This window comes from Gymnogyps californianus, chromosome 21 (genome assembly GCF_018139145.2).
Source record: "Gymnogyps californianus isolate 813 chromosome 21, ASM1813914v2, whole genome shotgun sequence".
In the NCBI taxonomy this organism is placed as follows: Eukaryota; Metazoa; Chordata; class Aves; order Accipitriformes; family Cathartidae; genus Gymnogyps; species Gymnogyps californianus.
Genome location: NC_059491.1, coordinates 6,248,865 through 6,269,944, shown reverse-complemented (window position 1 = coordinate 6,269,944; position 21,080 = coordinate 6,248,865). Strand labels below are relative to the sequence as shown.

General features: G+C 46.2%; 1 protein-coding gene across 2 annotated transcripts; it reads right to left on the bottom strand.

The window, feature by feature from the left end:
* Positions 1-1,319: 1,319 nt before the first annotated feature.
* Positions 1,320-20,900, bottom strand: CLCN6 (chloride voltage-gated channel 6). Of its 2 annotated transcripts, XM_050909447.1 has the most exons (23): positions 20,817-20,900; positions 19,854-19,913; positions 18,714-18,779; positions 18,175-18,240; positions 17,417-17,483; positions 16,899-17,005; positions 16,533-16,659; positions 15,855-15,922; positions 15,690-15,748; positions 14,895-15,027; positions 13,860-13,973; positions 13,432-13,598; positions 12,389-12,515; positions 11,900-12,026; positions 11,404-11,557; positions 11,148-11,307; positions 10,896-11,002; positions 10,096-10,282; positions 9,302-9,459; positions 8,298-8,454; positions 7,466-7,573; positions 6,667-6,792; positions 1,320-5,301 (listed from the first exon to the last, which is right to left on the bottom strand). In XM_050909447.1, exons 1-23 carry the CDS (start codon positions 20,898-20,900, stop codon positions 5,221-5,223), a joined length of 2,610 nt encoding a protein of 869 aa, XP_050765404.1. In that variant the 3' UTR covers positions 1,320-5,220. The 2 variants fall into 2 exon arrangements, with proteins under 2 accessions (XP_050765404.1, XP_050765405.1); XM_050909448.1 differs by lacking the exon at positions 18,714-18,779.
* Positions 20,901-21,080: the final 180 nt, after the last annotated feature.

The following is a 21,080-nucleotide window of genomic DNA, read 5'->3' as shown; positions in this document are numbered from 1 at the left end:
CTAACCAAGAGTCTGGTATCTGCATCAGTCCAGCTGGCTGCTTTAGTAGGTTTGGCTGCAAGGAAGTTGCCATTACACCAAATTGTCAAGCTGTGTCTGTAAGCGTGGACAGACAGACCTCTCCCACCCCTTTTTTTGGGGGTGGGAGGCGAGAAAGTAGACAAGAGACAGATAGGCTATTTCCTCCTTTACTGTTACGCTAAAGTGGCAGTTAAGGTACCGCAATTTTAGGAGGGAAATGCTTCTCTCGTTCCCTCCTACATTACTGCATTTATGACTCAAGGCAGTAGCAGAGCTGAAGCAGAGTTCCCCCTGCTCTTTTCTCCTGATGACTCTCTTCTACCCCGATTCCTCTCTTCTACCTTGACTCCTTGCTAGGAGCACAGCTTAATTAAGACCACCATGGCACTTCTTACTTAGCTCGCAAACACAGACTTTCTGCCATCCCCTCCCAACAGATGCTTTTATGTATTTCAGGCTCTCCCTGTCATTACATACACACCAAGCAAGAGACTGACGGCAGGAGTCAGACGAGCTGCTGGCTAACTTTAGAGTTAACATTAGAGTGCATCAGAGAGCTACTACATGCATCCTGTACAACACAGCTACCTGATCCAGAAAAACAGCACACACGTGGAAAGGCAGTGAGCCTGTGGGTCAGATATTTCTACAGTGCTCAAAGACTGCACTTACGCACATTTTTAGCCTGTAAGTATGTGATGAAAGATCAAAAATTGTCACAAGTTCTTTTCCATAAGGTAGACCGCAAGATAAAGCAGGAAAGATAGCCACAAACTAAATAAAAGCTAAAGATGAAATTAAGATTTTTCACATCCTTGAGAAGCCACCTGTAAAACAAGAGGTGCAACACTGCACTCTAAATGTGTTTCATTACCTTACTGGGAGGAAGGTGGAAAGCAAGAGTTCTCAGGTAAGAAAAGCAGCAGTTGCCTCTAGCACAATGTGCACAATTCAGATCCTTATCAAACATTTGGTAATTCCCTCCTTTTAAACAGCTGTTGTGAGACAACATGGGACTAGAGTGGTCGCAGCCTAAAGGACTACACTAATTCCTATCTTTGCCCAGCCTCAGAGCACCTTCTCCACAAACTGTTAGATCCAGACAGCTCATAAATAGCAACTACTCATCTACCTCAAATCATGTTCTTGGATATTGCCATGTTCTACTAGTTTTATTACAATAAAGGGCAAAAATAAGACAACACTAGAAACATCAAAAGGCCTTGAAAGTGCTGAAGGAGACACACAAACATTTTACTCTCAGACATGTTATGGTTACATGAATACTTCCCAAGTGCCATAGTTCAAATAAAAATATATTCATACAAATTTAAAAAAAATACAATTTATATACACTGTGGAATTAGCTTACATCATTTCATAACAAAAAAACAGTGCAAAAAACCAAATGGAAAGGTAAGTTGCTACCATTGGAATGGCTCACAGTAAGTTAACAATTCAAAACTGCATAATTAACACTGCACAGGAAACCATGAGGCAGGGGAGAATGCCCCACTCTACCCCCTAACTTTTGCTATCAATACTAATCCAGTTCTTGGTTACTATTCCTTTAGTGTTGCTCTGAGTAAAAGGTTACAGGCACCTATGTTAGAAGTAAGTTTCTTAGTAAATCACTAAGCAACCAGAGCCAGAGTAGAAGCAGTTAGTGTGTTGCAAGAAAGGAATTAAGTGACCAAAGTGTGAGAACAAGACTGATTCAACACAAGCCCCTTTGCATCAGTCCTTAGCAGAAGGGAAATGCTGCATCTCCAAAGTCAGATGAACTTGTAATTCCCTTTTGGCAGGCTACATAACAGTGACTGCACACTGAGATTTCCCTTTAAAGCAGCTGACAGGGTGACCCACCATCCTCATTTAAAACTTCTTTACTGAAGGAGTGAAAGGGGTGTGTTTTCCAGCTGAAACATTTGAATAAGATAGATGCATAGACAGAGCAGACAGTGCTGACAACAGGCTGAAGGCAAGTGGCCTTCTCATGGGGAAGCGCAGCTGGTGCTCAGACAAACCTTGACAAGATTTTTCAGCCTGTCTTGTCTGGATTGCCCAGCTCCAGGCCTCAGCAGCAATGACAAGACATCCAGCAGCAAAATACACTGCTGCAGTTTGTGTACAGAAGTAAAATAGGACATGACCAGCTCAAGGCAAACAATCTAAGGAGCCCTATTCATGTGCAGGAAGAGAAGGAACCTTCCACACACAATCATTCAACATGAGCAAGAGGAAAAAGATTTGTCATGAAGAGACATAGGGCATCCTTGACAGGTGCTCTGACAGTATGGGATTGCTAATTCCACATTAGAGTGATCTGAAATCCCGTCAAAACAGGATTCCTGTCATTTGTAACTGCCCATGAGCACAAATCCTCTGAATGAAAGGCAGGTTAACAGAAGCATATTTCAAACCTACAGTCCAGCTTCAGGGAGTGCAAAAGGGTGCTTGAAGTTTCTTGGGATAGCTCAGTGCAAGACCAGAGCTCAGGGAACACAGGCATTTTAGAAATCATCTGCAGAGACTATCCAGAGAGAACAAACATCCTTACTCTACTTACAGGGAAAGAACTTGCAAGTCAAGAGCGGTAGCTGATGCTAACTCATATGCTCTAAGGAACATGCCACACCTGTCCCAGCTAAGGAGTCCAGGTTGAAGGCACAAGATGGATCCTGGCTGTAGGAAAACACCTTTGCTTTACTCTTGGAAGTTTAAGAGCTTGCATGCCTGATTTGAAATGGAGCTAGGATATTCAGAAGTCAGCAAAACTATTTTAGTGGAGGAGACAGGAGCTGTTGCTGCAAGTTCCACAGTAAGAAAGGGAAAAGAATGAACGTATTCCCTGCTCTTTAGATAGGTCACTTCCCAAGCAGCCCTGGAGAGTGGCCATAGTTAACAAAGGGTCCTGGGACACACACAGCTTCCTTTGCAACAACTGCCATTGCACATACCACAGCCCACACTTTCCTTTGTGGAAATGGTATAAATCCATTCTTGAAAACAAACGAAGATCTGCCCTTCCTCTCTTAATAAGGCAATAGGTGGGAAAGAACACTAAGTGAAAAAAAGGCCTCCAGATGTCAATGCAGAGGAATAAAAATTAAAATCTAAGTGCTTATAAACAGATTTGCTAAAACCAAACTTTCCAGCTGAGCTATGCCGTGCACTGTATGACAAGGACAAATTCTTCCCTAAAACTTGGCCTCAGGAACCACTTGTAGACCAAGTTTTCTCTCATCTGCTGGACAAAATTCAATAGCCTCCCATGACTCAGCTGTCCTTATTGCAAGCACAGCCAGAGAACACATCTGTCTACCAACTATCCAGACTGCAAAGACTCCATGAACATCTAAGGGTTCCAGTGACTTAAAGAGCCCTACATCAAGACCATGGCTGGTGACCTGGGCACAAAACCTCCTCCTAACCCTAAACATAGTAGGGCTCAGCAGCCAGCAGTTTGTAGAGCAGTGCCCCGAACAATCAGCTTCCACAAAGTCAGTCAAAGAGGCTGTTTTAACAGATTTAGTGTTCTGACATATGTAAGGAAAGGGCACAAGTTCTTCAGGTTTAGTTAGGAAAATCTTCAGCATAGATGAGTACCTGAATTCAGAAAATACAATAACGTCTCATTTCTTTCTGCCACAGCTCTCACCTAGCCAGCTCCTTATGGCAGACAACAGGTTAACTGGAGTGCTTAGAGGCTGTGTAGAAGCTTTTCTGGGATACACTCCCCATGTTACTTGGCCCAGTCTCTTGGCTGAGAGAATGCTCTGTGCTTTATCAAGCCAATCAGCTCTGCAGCCCCTGGAGGCACAATGCTGGCTTCCCACTGAGGGTTATCTGTATGCAAAACTCAGGAGGGCAGGTGCCTGCTGGAACAATACAGGTGCTGGCCAGGATGGTACCTGCTAAAGCAGTGAACTGGCTGCAACTGGCTTCTAAGTGCTGATTTTACCCTTACAGATATTCGGCTGTTGCAGTTGCAAAGATTATCCCAAGCATTTTTAGAGCACAGACAGCCCCACTTATCACCCTGCAGCAGATCCTGCCCGTTAGTCACCAGCACTAAGTATCCCTCCTGCATGGCAGCCTGAAGTTACAGCAGCTCCTCTCATGACACAGAGATAATTCAACCAAGCCCAGAGACAGGGCATCAGTTCTATTTGCCTCCAGAACGCAACACTTCACCATGCTCTGAGGATGTGGCATTCCCTGGTCTCTAACCCTAGCTGGAAAGGTGTCCCAGGCTCTCACTGTTGGATCAGTACAAGGACAAAGTGCCTAGAAATGCCAAGAAATGCAGGAGTGTCAGGGTAGTGACAAAGTGGAGTACCACAAAGTGCCTTAGAAGAGTCTCTTACAGGGAGATAACAGCAACAGCTAACAGGGAAAGAGATCTCCCTTCTCTGAGATGCTCTGCAAATGTATTAAATATTTATAATCCCAAACAGCAACTGGAATTGAACTGTTTGAACTCCTGATTTGCCGAGCTGCTCTCAAAAGTCAGCTGCTGTCAAAAACATCACAGCAGGGACGCTTCCCCATGAAAGAAGGAGAGAAATCAGGAACAAATGAAGCCAGAGTGGAAACACATGGGCAACTGGAAGCACCCGCAAAGAGAGGTGTATTTCCAAAGAGCTGGATTTTTTAATACTGCTTTTGAGGAAAACCATCCTCCAGAGCAGCTATTTGATAACTGCAAACTTCAGTATATCCTCTCAGCCTTCACAGCAACCCCCTTCTCACACAAATAAGGCAACAGTTGCAGGAACAAGGGAGGAAGAGGAAAAGGGAGACATACAGGAGGATAGGGAACAGATGCTGCAGTTCTCTGCAGGACACAGTGGAGCTAGATGGTTCTTTTTTTCAACCCTTAAAGAAACCCAAACCAAAACAAAATAGCAGAACATACAGTGTCAGGACAACATCTGATGAAAGGAGATAACTGGGGCACAGGGATCAAGAGTGGTCAAACCAAGTGCCTGAGACCAATCAACAGCTCTGGACTCAGGCAGCTCCTCTAATTCTCTGGCTAGCAAGATGTTTTCCAGCTCCCCAGGCTTGATATGCATGTGAGAAGCCAAACGGCAAGTCTTGGGCCTTGTGGGGTCCAAGCAGAAAGCGAGCGCGTGTGCAGGCTTGGAAGAGGGAGGTAGCCACACCGACAGTGGGGCAGGGTGGGCAGGGGCATCAAATGGTCTGATAGTGTTGTCTCAGTCTTGCCTGCAGAAATTCGTGGGTCAGGTTGTGCCGAGTGATTATCCCAACAATCTTAAAGAGGAAGAAAAGAGGAAAAAAGATACAAGTCAGTACCACAGATGTGCCACTAAGAGACGTGCATGGTAGAGCTGTTGTTCTTTCCAACCCCCAACAAAGAGGGAACCTGCAAGCAGTTCTTGACCAATGCTGAATTAGAGTGGGTTCAAGTTCAAATCTCACCAAAAAAATGCCCCTCCCTCTCCCAGCACTTATCTACAGGCAAGACACTGCTTTAACTACACCCAAACAGACAGCTTAACTGCTGCTATCGTGTCTGGACACAGCAGTAGTTACCCCTGCATAGGAAGGGAAATCCTGTCCATGTTAGCATACACATGTAACTAAATCCTTTGGAAAGTGAAAACTGTAACTGGAAATAACAAAGCTGTCTCTTATGGCTTCATTACATACATTTCTGGTATCCCACACGACATGACTGCAGATAGCTCATATCAGATACATTCTAGGAAGTTCTAAAGACCAAAACAAAGAAATGGTAAAGACCAGCGAAGTGGTGACTGCACACTGGCCATCACTAGCTGGCAGGTCACAAAAGGGACCCTCTCCCAGCCTGCTTGGGAAACAGCCAAACCACACGTTTCAGCTGATGAAACACCTCATTGATTTTACACATTGAAAGAGTTTAGAACTAGGCTGCTCTGTAGTACTGCAAGAGCATCTTGTACTACACATGGAACGAGTCAACATCTCTTGTTTTCAACCAGCATGCTCTGCAGAGTAGCCATTAGGAACCCCAAGAGGCAGAAAAACCACTGGTGTCTCATAGGGACAGACCAGTTCAGGCCTAAGGGAAACAATTTCTCGCTACATTTATAGGAAGTTACTGACACCTACTGACTATCCCTGAGCATTGTAGATGGCAAAAAGACAAGTACAGTGAACCAAACACAAATCATTCAAAGACTCCTTTATGTTGCTGCTCCTATGAGTAAGAACAGAATGCAAGTTCCCTTCCACCAGAAAAACCTCCTGCCCCAACACACAGGAAATTCTGCTCTTGGCCTTGAATAAAGCTGTCAAAGTGGAAGCCAAGTTAGTGGCCTCTGATGAGCTCAAGGCCTTTCAACAGGTATAAGACAGTAAGAGCTTCCACACGCTGCCAACCTGAGACAGAAGGGAGTCTGCATGTCCTGCCCTTTGCAGGGAAAGCAGGAAGCAGGCTTGGACACAAAAGACGGTAACAAAGTCACAGTAATCAACAACACTTCAGGGCCTTAAGAAGATCATATTCTGATCTCTCTAAAGCATTTCTGTTTGATGTTAAAAGAGATCTTAATTCTCCCAAAGGTGGAAAACATTGCAAAAGACATAATGGCTTCCTCGCTCAGCCAAGACGAAATGGAGATAAGGACTCACCTCTCCAACTGCATTCACAACTGGTAAATGTCTGAGTCCCATTGTCCTAAACAGGTTGAAGACTTGTGACACATGAGTATTTGGAGAGACAGCAAAGGGTGATGGGTTCATGTATGGGGTGACATCCTAAGAAAGAAAAACAATTATATTATTTACAAGAAGCATTTTCACTATCTCTGGAAATCACTAACAAGCAATTCCTACAAGTCCTCCAATGCACTGATCTCTGGACAGGGTATTGGACTGTGAGCATCTTCTATTTCTCCACAAATATGAAATTATTTCAGGAACCTGAATTTGTCACAGTTTGTTTGAACACTGTAACCCATGATCTCAATAGCCCAATGCTGCAGAAAGCCTCTGAGCAGGATAAATGTAGGTCCATGAAAAGAAGAATGTATATTAAAAAAGCACTTTGGCCTACACAGCAACCTTCCTGACACAAAGACAATGACAGGCCTGCCACTGACTGAGCTGCCACCACACAGAGTTCCAAACAGATATCAGCAGTTTGCCTGTCCAATCTCACTCAGGCAGGAGTCTAATCTAGAAGAATGTTAAACTAGACAGGCAACATCCTATTCTGAAAGTAAAGCACCTGTGTGCGATGTTACATCATAGCAGGTATGAGGATTGATTTCCACATGCAGACAAGGCTGACTGAATGCATGAGAAGTACAGGATGTTGGTCACTGCACCAAAGGGTGGACTCAAACACGCTCTCAGCTTTTTTTTAAAGGCTTGGGGCAGTCCTAAACATATATCAGGAAACACTGTCATACTGCAGTGCATCTCTTACCACTATCATGCGAGGGTTTAGCAATGTGAGGTCCAGGTCATGGATATCTGGATAGCGGGGATAATCCTCTGACATCTCTGCATGGGACAGACGAGGCTGACTTGCACTCTGCAGTTGAAACAAATCCCACTGAACCGATGTGTCACCATCCCAGACAGTACCTGGGCTGCAAGCAGCACAGCAAACGATGCCTCCCAATCGCTCACCAAGATCTCCTCCTCCCCCCATGCCCACGCATACAACTTCTGCAGAGGTACTCCTAGCAGCTCATCTCAGAATGCAGTAGTGCAAGCCCAAGCCTATACAGGCGTTTAACTGACAGAGCAATGGATCTGCTCTCCAACCTCTGACAGATCTACACTCAACACCGGAGGGCAGCAACAAATCAGCCTTGTGGAAGATGGGCCTCAAACACAAATGCTCATACTGATCTCAGTGATACAGCTGATGCTCTTCTGGTAAGACCTTGGCATGCAGCAGTAAAAACACACAGTGTACACTGCTGGTTGCTCTATTTGTATTTAATATCTGCCCTCCATTCTCCAGTTCTGACAGGATTGCACCTTTATGCAACAAACAGGTCTGTTGGTTTATTTTTTATACAGTAGCTGTCCTCTTTTCCTGGGGATACTTGAACAGAAATTCAATTCTCTTTATTCTAGAGCTGCAAGGGAGAATTCACATTACCTGTCTGCAGCTTTTAAAAGACAGATGCATTCCTTAAAGTGTAACAATAGGTAAATTCTTTTTGGCAGCCCATAAATATTGTTCCCAACCTTCTCAGCTGAGGGCAGGGATGTCTCTGCTACAATTCCTGATTAGGAAGACTCACCGACTGGCTCTCAGAGTAACAAACACCCCGGACAAGGAGGGTGACCAGCTGTGAGCGCAAGATCAAGCCATGGAAGGTCAAAGGTCTGAAGCGTTCCTCCATGGTCCACTCTTCACTGGGAGACTGGTCAGGGTACAGGTTGGGGTAGGGAGTGTATCTGTGACAGATTTAACACTACATGTTATAAGTTGCATGAACTTAAGCAGAGACACATACCCCCGCCTCCAAAACAACAACTATTTCAGCTCTTTGCAACCTTCTCCTGAACATTTCAGGGACTCTTGCTAGAGACAAGCAAGTCTTTTCTCCACCAAACAAAACAGCAGAGAGGGGTCAAGAGCCATTACCATGGGCAGAGTACGACAACAGCAGCAGAATGGAGAAGTCTCCTAAGTCTCAATTTCAAATCACTTGCTACTAAAGCAATTTTCAGTGCCAAATTATTCAGATTCTAATAAAAGCTGAAGCATCTGGCAAAACGTCAGGGTCAGGACTCCACTCATAAGAGTCACAATCACCAGGTTAGAAACTGATTCACTAGACTAGGCTTCTGCTTGGAAGCAACTCCAATACAAGCCTGGTGACTCAGCCCAATTAGCAGAAAGGTAGTATCAGTATTATGGCACTAGGTCATTAGCTCCTCTCTTGGGAGAAGTGAGCTTTGCAGAGCCCTCAGGTTTTTGCAGACAAGAGGGCATCGATTTCTACAGACAAGACATTTCCCCAGGTATTCCATCCTCTCCAGGAAATATTTCTGGATAGGTGTTTGAAGGAAATTTAAGTTAACAGGTTGGACACCATCAAGCCATTAGCCTAGGACTCTGTCACAGGTGTGAGCCCCAGCACTGGCTCATGAGACCTGACAAGTCACTTCTCCTAAAATGTGGATACTAGCACTGTTTCCTCTGACATATGGAATGACAGGGACTGTAGGAAGCATCACAACACATCTCAACATATGGAAACACCCTGTTTCCATACATTTGTGCCTACCAGGATCTCACCTTCTCTCTAGCATCTGTTGCAGCAGATCCTCCTTTTCTGGTGGCTCCTCCGTTGCTATGTGCTCATCACACATGTTACGCAATTCACTTGAAGGGTAGGATTTCATAGACTGACTACGCTTGCGCTGCTCTCCAGCTCGGGTGAGGATGCTAGATTTCTGGATACAACAAACAATTTCCATATACTCACTAAGCAGGTCAACAGTTATCCAAGAGCGACTATGAACTATTTGATCATAGCTTTATGTCACCAGATAAGGTGTTCCTTAGACAGTGCTGCTGCAGTACTTGTAAGAATAGCCAATAGGACTGTACTCTCCTTGGACAGAGAACCTGGAGTTTAGGAACTCAGGCACCCTTTTTTGCTAGAGCACGAGTATGCCACAAGCACGTTCATTATTCATTCTGACCTTAAGTTTTAAGTTTCCCAAGAGACTAAAGCACCTGCCCCACTACCCCCCCCTAGAAAGGAGGGAAGCATTTAGGCACCTACTACTGATCTCAACGGTGGGTTCAGTACTTCAGTGCCAAATCCAAACTTTTTCTATGTCTATCCTGAACAGATTACTTAGTCCTCTTAACTTCTGCCCCTAGGAATGCAGCCCACTCTTCTGCCTTTACCATGACCCAGAGAATGGAATGAAATTGAGTCCTTGAAAATTTTGTATTGCAGTAGGTGCTTATCTCTGACCTGAATTCTGCACTGACAAAAGCCTAGATAACAAAAGAAAGGGCCTTCCACTTGCAAAACAAAGCTCTCTACCCTTCAACTTATCAAACAAGCAACTTTTTACCTTGAATTTGATGTTGTTACTTATCAGTTGATTTCCCTTCATGAACTCCCTCTCATTGCCCCGGTTCTCAGTCACTACAGGAAAGGCATGATGGACAGTTGTGCGCAGGATGCTAACAAGGGACTGGATCCTGGTGTGTGGATAGACATATGTCAAGTTGGGTTCCATGATGTCACTGGCTCGTAGTCTGAGGAAACAGAAATCCAAGATTGCTGCATGCATCATGTCAGCGACAGAAGGCTGGTGATAGACAAACAAGGAAACAAACCAGTCCCAAAACGAGATCCTGAAGCAGTCTGCTGCAGTTTAGTTCTGCCAGCTCCTTGTACCTGTGTGCTCACCTTCACTGTGTTATTGGCAGTGCTGGCACAATTTTTTTTTATTATTTTTTTTTTTAACATAACATTGCATCAATGATGCGCTACAGGCAAGGAAAAAGGTTTCGACTTATAACATAGAAAGTGTTTAAACACTACGAGGAAAAGACAACAGGTAGAAAGAAGATGAACTTCTGCAAGAAGTCAAATCCAGTGGAACATTTTCACAGAGTTCTTGCTGAACCTCACAAATCTGCTCCTCAGATCTCCACCCATCCGCCCCTCCTCAGAAAGGACTCCAGCACCTCTTTCCTGCCGCAGGCCTGATGCACAACTCCCAACTCCTCTCACAACAGTCCTCCTCACAGCTGCTCCTCTCAGAGCAGCCAGGTTTGTTGGAGATGAAGCATCATCGCCTCACATTACAGCATTCCTTTCTGAGCAAGAACCCTACCACAGCCCTGCCAAGAGAAGCAGCCTTACTTATCCATTTCCACCTCTGTTTCCCACTCCAGAAGAGGCACTCCTCGCAAGTTCACATGGATGTCATAGATGCCTTTGTTGAAAAAGTCTCCTGTCCATTTGGCTACCTGCAGAGCAAACGGAAGGTCTACTGAGTTGTTGCTCCAAGTACAAGAGTCCTTGGCTTATCATAGCCCTGGAAGGAACAGAGATTCAGGGCCAGCACATGTTCAAGCAGCCTGCAAGAAGCCAGAGCTAAGACCCTGCACTCACCATGAGGGTGATCATTATTGGGAGCCCATAGGTGATCTCGTTGGTGGACTCAATTAGGATGACAGTCAGGCTAATTGTCATGCGGACCACTCCTCCCAGGAATGCTGCTGCCCCAATCAGTGCAAAGGTTCCGGAGTAGATGTGATCCAGGCCAATGTAGCTAGGGCAAAACACAGAGCCCGGAGATTAAACTAACCTGAGAGCTCAGCGTGCGTCTGCAGCACATCTCTCACACACATACGCACACTCAATGCACCTTTTGAGGAGGTTGGCGACCAGGCGTCCGAAGGCAGCCCCACAAAGCAGTGATGGCACAAAAAGACCACTGGGCACAGAGATCCCGTATGTCCAACAGGACAGTAAGAAATAGAGAAGGAAGAACAAGGACAGTGTGACTGGGCTGAAAGTACCTGCAACACAAGAAGAACCGTGACTAAAGGGGCACATGTCTGTTGGACAAAGACAGTAGTCTTGCACCATCCACCCCTCAGCTCACAGAAGGCTCATCTCACAACAGCTACTTAGTCTCCCAGTCCAAACACACATGAAGACAATGAATAAGTGAAAAAGAGAGGAAAAGCAGGCCTTTCTTCCCATGGAGGAGGCTTTCAAGTGTTGTACTAGCAGTCCCCCAGAGCCATGAAGGCCTGAAGATGCTCTTAGCCTTGTGGTTCTTATGACAAGGCTGTTTCAAGCAAGATGAAGCTCTGAAGCCTAAGCATGGGATGAGGCACTGTCTCTTAGCCACTCACCATCCTGGTGGAAGAGCTGCAAGATAGCTGACTCCTGAGGGTTGAAGAAGAGTGTGGCCATGTCATTGTAGGTTTCATTCGGGCAGAAAAAAGTTTTGATGCTTGAATTCACATCCTCTGACATACCCTAATGCAGGACACAAAAGACACGAACAGTTAAAATCCACTCTCTCCTACATTAGCCTTTGGGTGGAATGGGAGTAACCCTTCTCAGCCCACACTTTGGGAAGTTCAGACCAAACATCAATAGCAGAGATGGGGCCTGCAGCATCAATGGGCTCCCCGATGCACAGCCTGAGCTGTTTTGCCAAAGTACAAAAGCACAAAGGGTAGCTTTTATTATTACCCTAAGCTCCTGCAACTGTCCATCAGCTTTCACTGAAGTTCTGTTATGTACTGCATGCTGTCAAAAGCTCATTATGTGCCTGTGTTTCTCTCGAGGGTGAACAGTATGATGCGGACATATAATCTTCACATAAGATGGCTCACCTGCAGGCTCAGAGTGTCATTGCCACTATGACTGGTGGAAGACATCTGCCGGCATTCCCCCAGAACCATGGAGGCTACAAAGACCACGACCGTGGTAGTCAACGACACCAGCAGGCTCTCCAAGACTCTGCAAGTACACAATAGAAACCATACAGTGAAGTCACACTCAGCCCTGCAACCCAGTCCCAGCTCTGCACACAACTTTGATAAGGCTGCAAGAAGCAGCAGTCACCACAGCTTAACATCAGAAGCAGGGGACTCTGCAAGTCAAGCTGAATTATGACTCAGTTGGCAGGGATTGTGTTAATTCCCCTTTTTAATTGCCTGCCCCAAAAAGGAGCTATTTCTGCCCAGAGAATACATAGCAGTCACATATAAAAAGCCACAGGGAAGGGTTCGGTGATGAGGCTGTTCACATGGAAATGATGTTCTGTACATCTTTACAGGGTAAAAGGCTAGACAGGACTGGACAGGTTGATGCATAGTCTCTCATAATCTCTTCTCTCTTCTAACTGCTGAAATGCACTTTTTTTTTTAAACCTGGGCTTCTTATTTAGGAATTGTCTAGAGCAAACAAACAGCTATTTTCCAGAATTACATGGCAATTCCCTCTCTAACTAGCACAGATATTAGCTCAGTTGTAGATTTAATTAACCAAGATAATTTAAAAAAAAAAAAAAGGAAAAAGAGTGGGATCAGCTATTCCTTCCACATCTGTTTGGACAAGACATAAAAAAATACTGCATGGAGACAAAGCTCTGGTTTGTTCAGCTATAGCCTTTATAATAAAGATCTCCCTTCGTAGCCCTTATAAGGGGGGTTGCAGCTCTCTCTGTACCATCAGAGTAATTACAAAAATGCACAAGGACTGTAACATCTGGTTTCTGGTGCTCACTTTTGGAGGCTTCATTTTGTGATTTCAAAAAGAATAGGTCTGGGATTTCCTCCAATCCCACTCACTGGGTCTTCTAGATTGATGCTTTTGCTTTGGACACTGAATACAGATCAGAGATCCCTGCACAAACTCAAGAGAGCACAAATACCTGACCAGCTTTGGCTTGGGATGCACGTTCCGCATGCGGTACTTCGCAAGTCTCTTGTTCAGGCAGTTGAAGGTGGCTCCAAGAAGGCCTCCTACAATGCCCATCAGAATGAAGAAGCCCAAGTCCACAGCTGTCCAGAGGTGGCATTTCTTATCAGACTCAGAGCACTACATGTAGAAAAGTATAAAAAAAAAGCATTACAGTGGTTGCTGCAATTTCCTACCAATGCTTCTGTCTCCACAGCAGGAGACTTTCAGCAGCTATGACCAAAGGGGAACAATTCTGTCTTAGCCTATCAATGTATTGCAGCTAAATATCAACTGCCCTTCATTGAAATATAAGCGTGTATCGAAAAAAACCAGAAAGAAACAGTGAACCGACAAGAGACTGGAGGGGGCAGGGGGGGAAATAACAGCACTAAATCTTACCTTAAACTCCCCAAAGTTCAGCAGACCAGGGAGCTGGAAAGACCCCCAACTTCCAAACTGAATCCCAGAGCGGAAAAAATTCAGGGTGAAGGTGGCAGCCATGGAACAGAAAAGCTGAAGAAGAAAAAAAGAAAAAAAAAAAAAAAGGAAGAAGTAAAGACTCCCAAAATTAAGATTAGCACAGTCAGCTCTTCCTTGAGACTTATTCCTGGGGAAGGGAACCTCAAAAGTGTTCTCAGGCTTTAGGAAAATAATCCACTGAGGTTTAACACGCATTCCCTGCTTGAAAAGACAGCAGGGTTAGAATGGACTACTATAATCATCTGATTTGGTTTCCTGCACAAGAAGTTAGGAATCTCACCTAGTAATTCTTGCACCAAAAGCTCTTTTTTTTTTTTAAATCAAATATGCTAATTTGCAGTTGCAAATCAATTACAAGGCACTAACACAACTTGTTTACAGTTGGAACTGAGGTCTTCATTGGCTCTGAAAGAGTAGCTATCTTTGCAAATCCCCTGGCTCCTTTTATCACTGCCGAGAAAGAGTAGACTAACTGAATCCCATCAACAGGGCATTGGGCATAAGAAATGCCAAAAGCATCATGAAATCCAAAACATTTTTAATATACTGTCAACTTCATGAAAGTAGGCACTACAGCCAGAGAAATCAGCAACCTGAAGGCACAGGGCATTGCTGCAATACAGCTCCCAAAGGCAGAGAAAACCAGAAAGAAATCCAGCACCTGCCTACTCTGTCTGCTCCCAAAGGATCGGACTGCAAAGAGCCCAGACACAAAAGCCCTTTCTCCCAGGTACACTAAATCTGCTGCCTACAGAGTTGTCCCATAGTTCCAGATAGTACCAGATTCATCTCTGCTCTTGATCTGTAGTAATTCTGGAGCACTGATAGAGCAGGCAATCTCCCTCCTGCCAGGAGAGCTCAGGAGGAGACAGGATAATCTGAATGCCCTCACGGACATCCCAAAGGTCCAGCTCAAGGAAGAGACACACAGAAAGAGCCAGAGTCGTTACTCACCACTTTCCATGTAAGTCCCTGGTTCCAGAAAGAGGAACCTTCTTCCAAGCTGAAGAGAGTGCCCCCAATTGGGGCTCCAAAGGCAGCTGCAACACCTGCAGCAGCTCCAGCAGACACAAAATCCCTTTTATCCCTGAAATGTAGAGGAAAACAATCCCAGTTTAGCAAAGTAGAGCTCTGGAGGTGCTTAGGTTCTGCAAAGTAAGAGACCATTCCCATTTATGGATATATCCCAGGGATACAGGAGTGACAGCTGGGAGAAGTGCTGGCCATGGCAGGCAACACTATTTATTCAGTATGTCGTTGCAGCATCATGCTCTTTCTCTAGAGCACCAACACAGAACAAAACTCTGGCACTACGCAGCTGCCCAGTATATGAGGAACCATCCCAAACCGTGGGACTCCAGCATCACTTGAAAGAATTACAGAGAGGGAAGGGCAAGATTTTGTTCACATTCAGGTGAACCAGCCTTCTCTGTAGTATATCTTGGTCATAAGGGGCGAGCAACTGAGCTTGTTCCCAACAATGAAGCCATTTAACCATTCAGATTAAAGGTTTTAAATGGGTAGAGATTTGCTGAGTAGTACAAGAGAACATCAATGAACATGGAGACCAGAGCAGAGCAGCATGGAAGAGTCAAGTCCTGGTGTTGTCTTGCTGCAGAATGAAACTGCAGGACACTAAAGAGAAACTGAAAAAACAACCGACTGACTCATCCCAGCCCGCCACCCTTCTCCCAAGGAAGTCTGCTCACTCATCCTCCTCTCCCCTCCTCCACATCCTGGGTACAGTACCTGTCACTGCGGAAATAGGGAAAGTTAAATTGGATCTTCCTCAAAGAGATGCTCTGGAACTACAAACAAAGTAAAGATTTAGAAACATAGGAGATGGAAACTTACTCCTCACAGTACTCACAAAGCAGTGGTGTGACCAGGCAAGCGACCCAGGCCAGCACTAACCTGTGGCAAACCCGCACCCACGACAGCACCACTGTGAATCATTGGACCCTCCTTCCCGACAAAAAGACCTGAAAAAACAGGACTGATGAGGCAACACGCTCCCTGCGCCCACGCTCCCTTGCTGACAACGCCAGGAGAGATCAGCTCACCACTCCCATGCCATGGCACAGTCCCCTGTGCTGAGCCTGCAACTCCTCCCTCTCCCCTCAAGGTGAAGGAAGGTGCTGATCCCTGCCCCCTAAACCCCCCAAATGTTTTTGACGACTTGCAGAGATTTTGCACTCCAAGTGGGTGGAACCATTCAAAGACAGCTGTTACAAGTACCCTGAACTCTCCAAGTTACTCTGCCCTGCTGCCTAGAACATAGCCTCCTTCAGGCTGCTCTAGACAATGTGTTCTGGAGAATTCTCAGGTCTCCCTCTTTGACTGAGCTACAAAGAGTCACTTCTGACTAGCCCACCCAGAAAAGTACCTGTTCCCCTGATAGTCCTGATCCTTCTGTCTCTTTTCTACTCTATATATGCATTCAGGGCTCATGACGCTGCTCCAGGCCATCAAAATCATTTTACTGGAAAGGCAAGAGGAGCCTTTTGTGCCCTATGTACAGCAGGGACAGCATTTTTGCCCCTTCAGTGATTCCTTACCCCAACAAGATCAATACACCACAGCCCTTCTTACCTCCTGCCACACTGAAGAGCACTCCCATAGCTTTGCACACCACCGTCCGGAGACGCACAACCCCTGGAACCTTTACCCCGTTGAGGTAGCACTTAATTTCAGGAATTCCTGATCCAGCTGCTACAGGCTGCAGAGAAGAAACACTGATGCTGTGCTGCATCGATTTCATAGCTGACCCAACAATATCTCATCAGAGAGCACAGCAAGGGACCAAGAGACCCTGCTTAGCTAAAACAATTAGCACTGTGAAGCTAATTTGATGTCTTGGGGGGCAGAAAGTGCTTCCAGCAAGGATACTTCATACCCAGGACCCGTATAAGAGGAAAGGGAGGCTGTGTAAGGAGCAGCAGCAGACCTAAGTCTTACTTGGATCAGGACCAGAAGACTGGCAAGAAAAACAAAGGTCAGGTTGAACCCCAGCAGCTCCAGCAAGGACAACGCAAGACAGCCCTTCTCAGTGCATTCTTCCACCGCTACAGGGACGGTCAAGGAAAACAACTTTCCCCCCACCAACACACAATCATTCAGTACTGTCTGGGGGTCCCACTGGCATCAGGAGCCAAGCTTGCACTTCCTAATCCAGCCAGGGCAGCTGACACAACCCATCAGGAAGCCAGGCTTCCTTTTCAGAGCTCAAGACTGAGCTACAAGGAAGGGAAACCACTCATTCTTTCAGGGATTAGCCTTTGCCTATGTACATGATACTGGAAACTTTCCTTGGTTTCAAGTGCTGAATTACATAGGCAAGTTGAAAACTTGATTAATCATCAACAACATGACTGATGGCAGAATTCTGAGAGTCAGCTGTTCTGAGCAAAACATGGCAACAGAAAGGAAAAGGTCACTTGAATCTAACAGGAACCCATACACTAGGTAAAAGATACAGCTTTGTACCACCCGGAACTTGAGCTGGGTAAAGAGCCGTACAAAGAAATCCACAAAGAGGCCCACCTACGAAAAAGAAGACAGATTTGCCATCAGAAATTACTACATACAAGTAACAAAGACCGCTCTCTAGTAAGTTCTACCAGAAGTATGCACACATGGGAGGACAGAGGATGAAGGCGGCAAAAAAAGCGTTGTTCAGAGTAAAGTAACTTCGGAAGCTCAGATTTGCTGCCTCCCTCATTCTCACTGGGACAGATCCATCCTAGAATTATTCCTGAAGAGATGCATTTCAGAGTACTAATCTGGTAGCATTTTTAACACCCACAACATACTTCACGGTACAGAAGAAAGCTGGTGTTTAACTGAGGCATACAGTCAGCAGAGCTAATTTTCAAACACTCTAGAAAGCACACGCAGTGACGTTAGTATTGCCAAACATAAAAAAATACAGTTCAACTGTAAATTGGCATCCTTTTTTATTAATTGCTCACTTTGGGTAAGTTTTCCTGTATGCAGAATTTAAGGATTTGCCAGAATACTTTGCAAAGAAAGCCTAGCAAGTGCTAAAAGAAAAAAAGGCTTCTTGAAAAATAATCTAGCAACGACGTGCTGTGATTCCCAAAAGACAACTCCAGCTACTAAGCTCTCCACTTCATGAATGTTTCCTCCTCTTTACTCCTCGGCCACTGACTTCTAAATTATTCCTGCTTAGTCTCCTGAATTTTCCTCGTTCCCCGAACAGCATGACCCTTACCAGTCCTGTGCAGACTCCAATAGCAAAAACCATCACCCACTTCACTGCTTCGTACCTCTGGGCTTTCTGCTTAGGAAGAGCATTAAAAAAAAAAAAAAAAGCCAGGTCAAAGCAACATAGAAATGGGGATCAGAAAAAGGCTCCACAGCTCAGTTACAGCTAGAGTGATAAATCAACAGAAGATGGTGACAACAGCAAACTGAAAACACATATTTTTATTCTTTTCATAGAGAAACCAAGAGAGCACATAGAATTTCTTTCATAAAGAATAGAAAAAACGACAAAACTTCCCACAGTGGAATGTATTTAGAATCATAGAATGGTTTGGGTTGGAAGGGACCTTTAAAGATCATCTGGTCCAACCCCCCTGCCACGGGCAGGGACATCTTTCACTAGATCAGGTTGCTCAAAGCCCCATTCAACCTGAACTTGAACACTTCCATGGAGGGGGCATCCACAACTTCTCTGGGCAAATTTCTCTGGGCGATTTCCACAGTTTTAGCCCTCGAGCTAGTGAAAAAGAAAGAACAAGGTCCTACCTTGTTGTCCATGCTCTCCAAAACTTCCAAGTATGGGTCATTGATACAGCGATCATAATCCAAGCTCTGAAAGAATGCCAAAAGGTCAATTTAAGAGAATCAGCTGCAACAGACTGAGCAAAAAACTATGGATAAAAGACCTTGTTAAAGATTACAGAAGTCATTACTACCCCCCCAGTAAGTTTTGCAAACAACAGTAGGAGAAAAAACTCCTGGAAACAACTTCATTTAAATATTTCCAGCAGAGCCAGACCCTGAAAATCAGGAAATAAAAGAACAGACCAATTTCACTGCCCACACTGAGAGAGACAGCGAACCAAACAGGAACACGACTCATTAATACAACTTTAATTTAAAGAAGTCACATTGTACAGATTTAGACTTTACTTCAAGTGCCTCCAATTTGACAGTGCAGGGCATAACATTAGATCTTTATATTTAACCTCTCACTACAACAGGAACACTAGATAGGAATTCTTCTCCAGATGAACAGCATCAATTCTTAAACTTATCACAGCAGGGAGTTAAAAGCAATATAGAGTTGCCCAGTCGTACTCACAAAGTACCGCTAGCTTCTGTCTACACCAACTTCACCTTTTTAAGCCAAGCAGTAACAGGCTGAGCTGGTGACACCCATGCTGACAGCAATTGCTCTAAATAGCTCAGGGCCACTATACAGACATGCAAAAAGCAAAAATCTCCTGTAAGAAGCAAGATCCGATAGATGGGAAGATCTGCGGTGAGCCAGCATGACATCAGAGACAGCAGTAAGGCAACAGTGACCAAGTAGCCACAGACGCTTTCTACAGTCATGAGGAAAGAAGACCACTAGAGCCTGTAAATCTCACACTAAAAATGTGGAACAATGCAGCAGACTCTGAAAATCAATTTTCTCAACAAGAGCCTGACTTAAGCAGTGGATGTTCAAGCTCTATTCACAGGGCTTTAACCCAGAAACGTGTAATGATGAGGTGCAGTTCTTTGCAAGCGCAGCAACTCTGGGTATTTCTGCTGGAGCCAATGCAATCTAACTAGTGATGCATTTTGAGTACCTGCCCCATTACAAACTCAAACAGATCGAAACTTGTCTGCAGTTGTTTTCACATTAATTTCACAAGCTGCTATCAGCTAATTTCCCACCTCATAGTCTTTGCGTGGAAGAATCTCATCCTCCTCTTCATGAGTTTCTCCTAGGATTGTCTGCAAAACAAATGTGGGAAAGCAAAAATCATCAGGGGAATGAATGCATGTACAGGTGCTCAAGAACATTGGCAGCAAAGCCAAAATTAGGGAAGGCCTATGCCACTATTGCTTATGAAGTCAGAGTATGGATTACCAGACCACCCCTTACTTTGGGGTAACTGTATAGGATCTTACCTTAAAGCTTGCCCCTCAGCAAGAATACACTACTTCTATACAGGAGCTCCCCACAGCATAGCAAAGCAGAGTACTAAACCCACATTCCAGCTTCCTTCACAGCAACGGGTTACAAGGAAGCACAGGACAAGAAACTTGCACAGACAGCATTCTCCTATGCCGGGCAGCTGGAGAGAGCCCCTGCCAGAGCCAATCCCCTCTAACGGCTGCAAGGGGTCCTGTACCCGGGAGGAGCAGCAGTGCAGGCTGAGGCACCGGCCACAGCGGCTGGGATACCAGGCCCAGCCAAAGAAAACGTTGACTGGGGTACCGGGACAGTGCGGGCCGAGACACTGCCAGCAGCGGCTGAGGTACCGGGCCCAACAGGAGGCAAAAGAGCGGGAACGGGCTGAGGCGCCGGGCCGAGCGTCGGCTGAGGTATCGGGCCATGAGGCGCCAGCTGAGGCATCGGGCTGTGAGGCGCTGGGCCAAGCGCCGCCTGAGGTACCGCGCCCTGAGACGCCGGCACCGGGGCGGAGGTACCGGGCCTTGAGGCGCCGGCACCGGGGGTGGAGGCACCGGGCCCTGCGCCATAGCAACGCTCAACGCCCCCTACAGCCGCCCGCCCTCGGGCGCTCCCCAGAGCCGGCGCGGCGGCGGCGGGGCCGGGCCGAGGCCCGGTGTCGGGGCGCCGCCAGCAGGCACGAGGCCGGGGGCGGCCGGGGGCGCGCGGGGCCGCGGCCGTACCAGCTCCTCGGGTGTGCGGCTCTCCCGCTCGCCGCAGCACCGCGGGCAGCAGCAGCAGCACAGCCCGGACCCGCACCCCGCCATCTTCCGCCGCCGCCACCGCCCCTTCCCGGCCCCACCCGCCGCGCCGCGCGTGACCCCGCCGCGGCCGCCGCCTGGCCCCGCCCCCGCCGGCGCGCGCGGGGAGCTGAGGTCGCGGCGCCATGTCGGAGAAGGGAAAGCGCGGCCGCACCACGTGACCCGCCCCGCCCCGCCCCGCCTTAA

Bases quoted from the DNA above. Each gene is read 5' to 3' on its own strand.
- CLCN6 (XM_050909447.1), bottom strand. From the start codon at position 20,900: ATGGCGGGGTGCGGGTCCGGGCTGTGCTGCTGCTGCTGCCCGCGGTGC. The intron at 15,028-15,689 runs GTACTGTACCCA...TCTACATTTCAG, and splicing joins CCCTATTTCCGCAGTGACAG to GGATAAAAGGGATTTTGTGT. The intron at 12,516-13,431 runs GTATTTGTGCTC...GTGTACTTGCAG, and splicing joins CCCAAGCCAAAGCTGGTCAG to AGTCTTGGAGAGCCTGCTGG.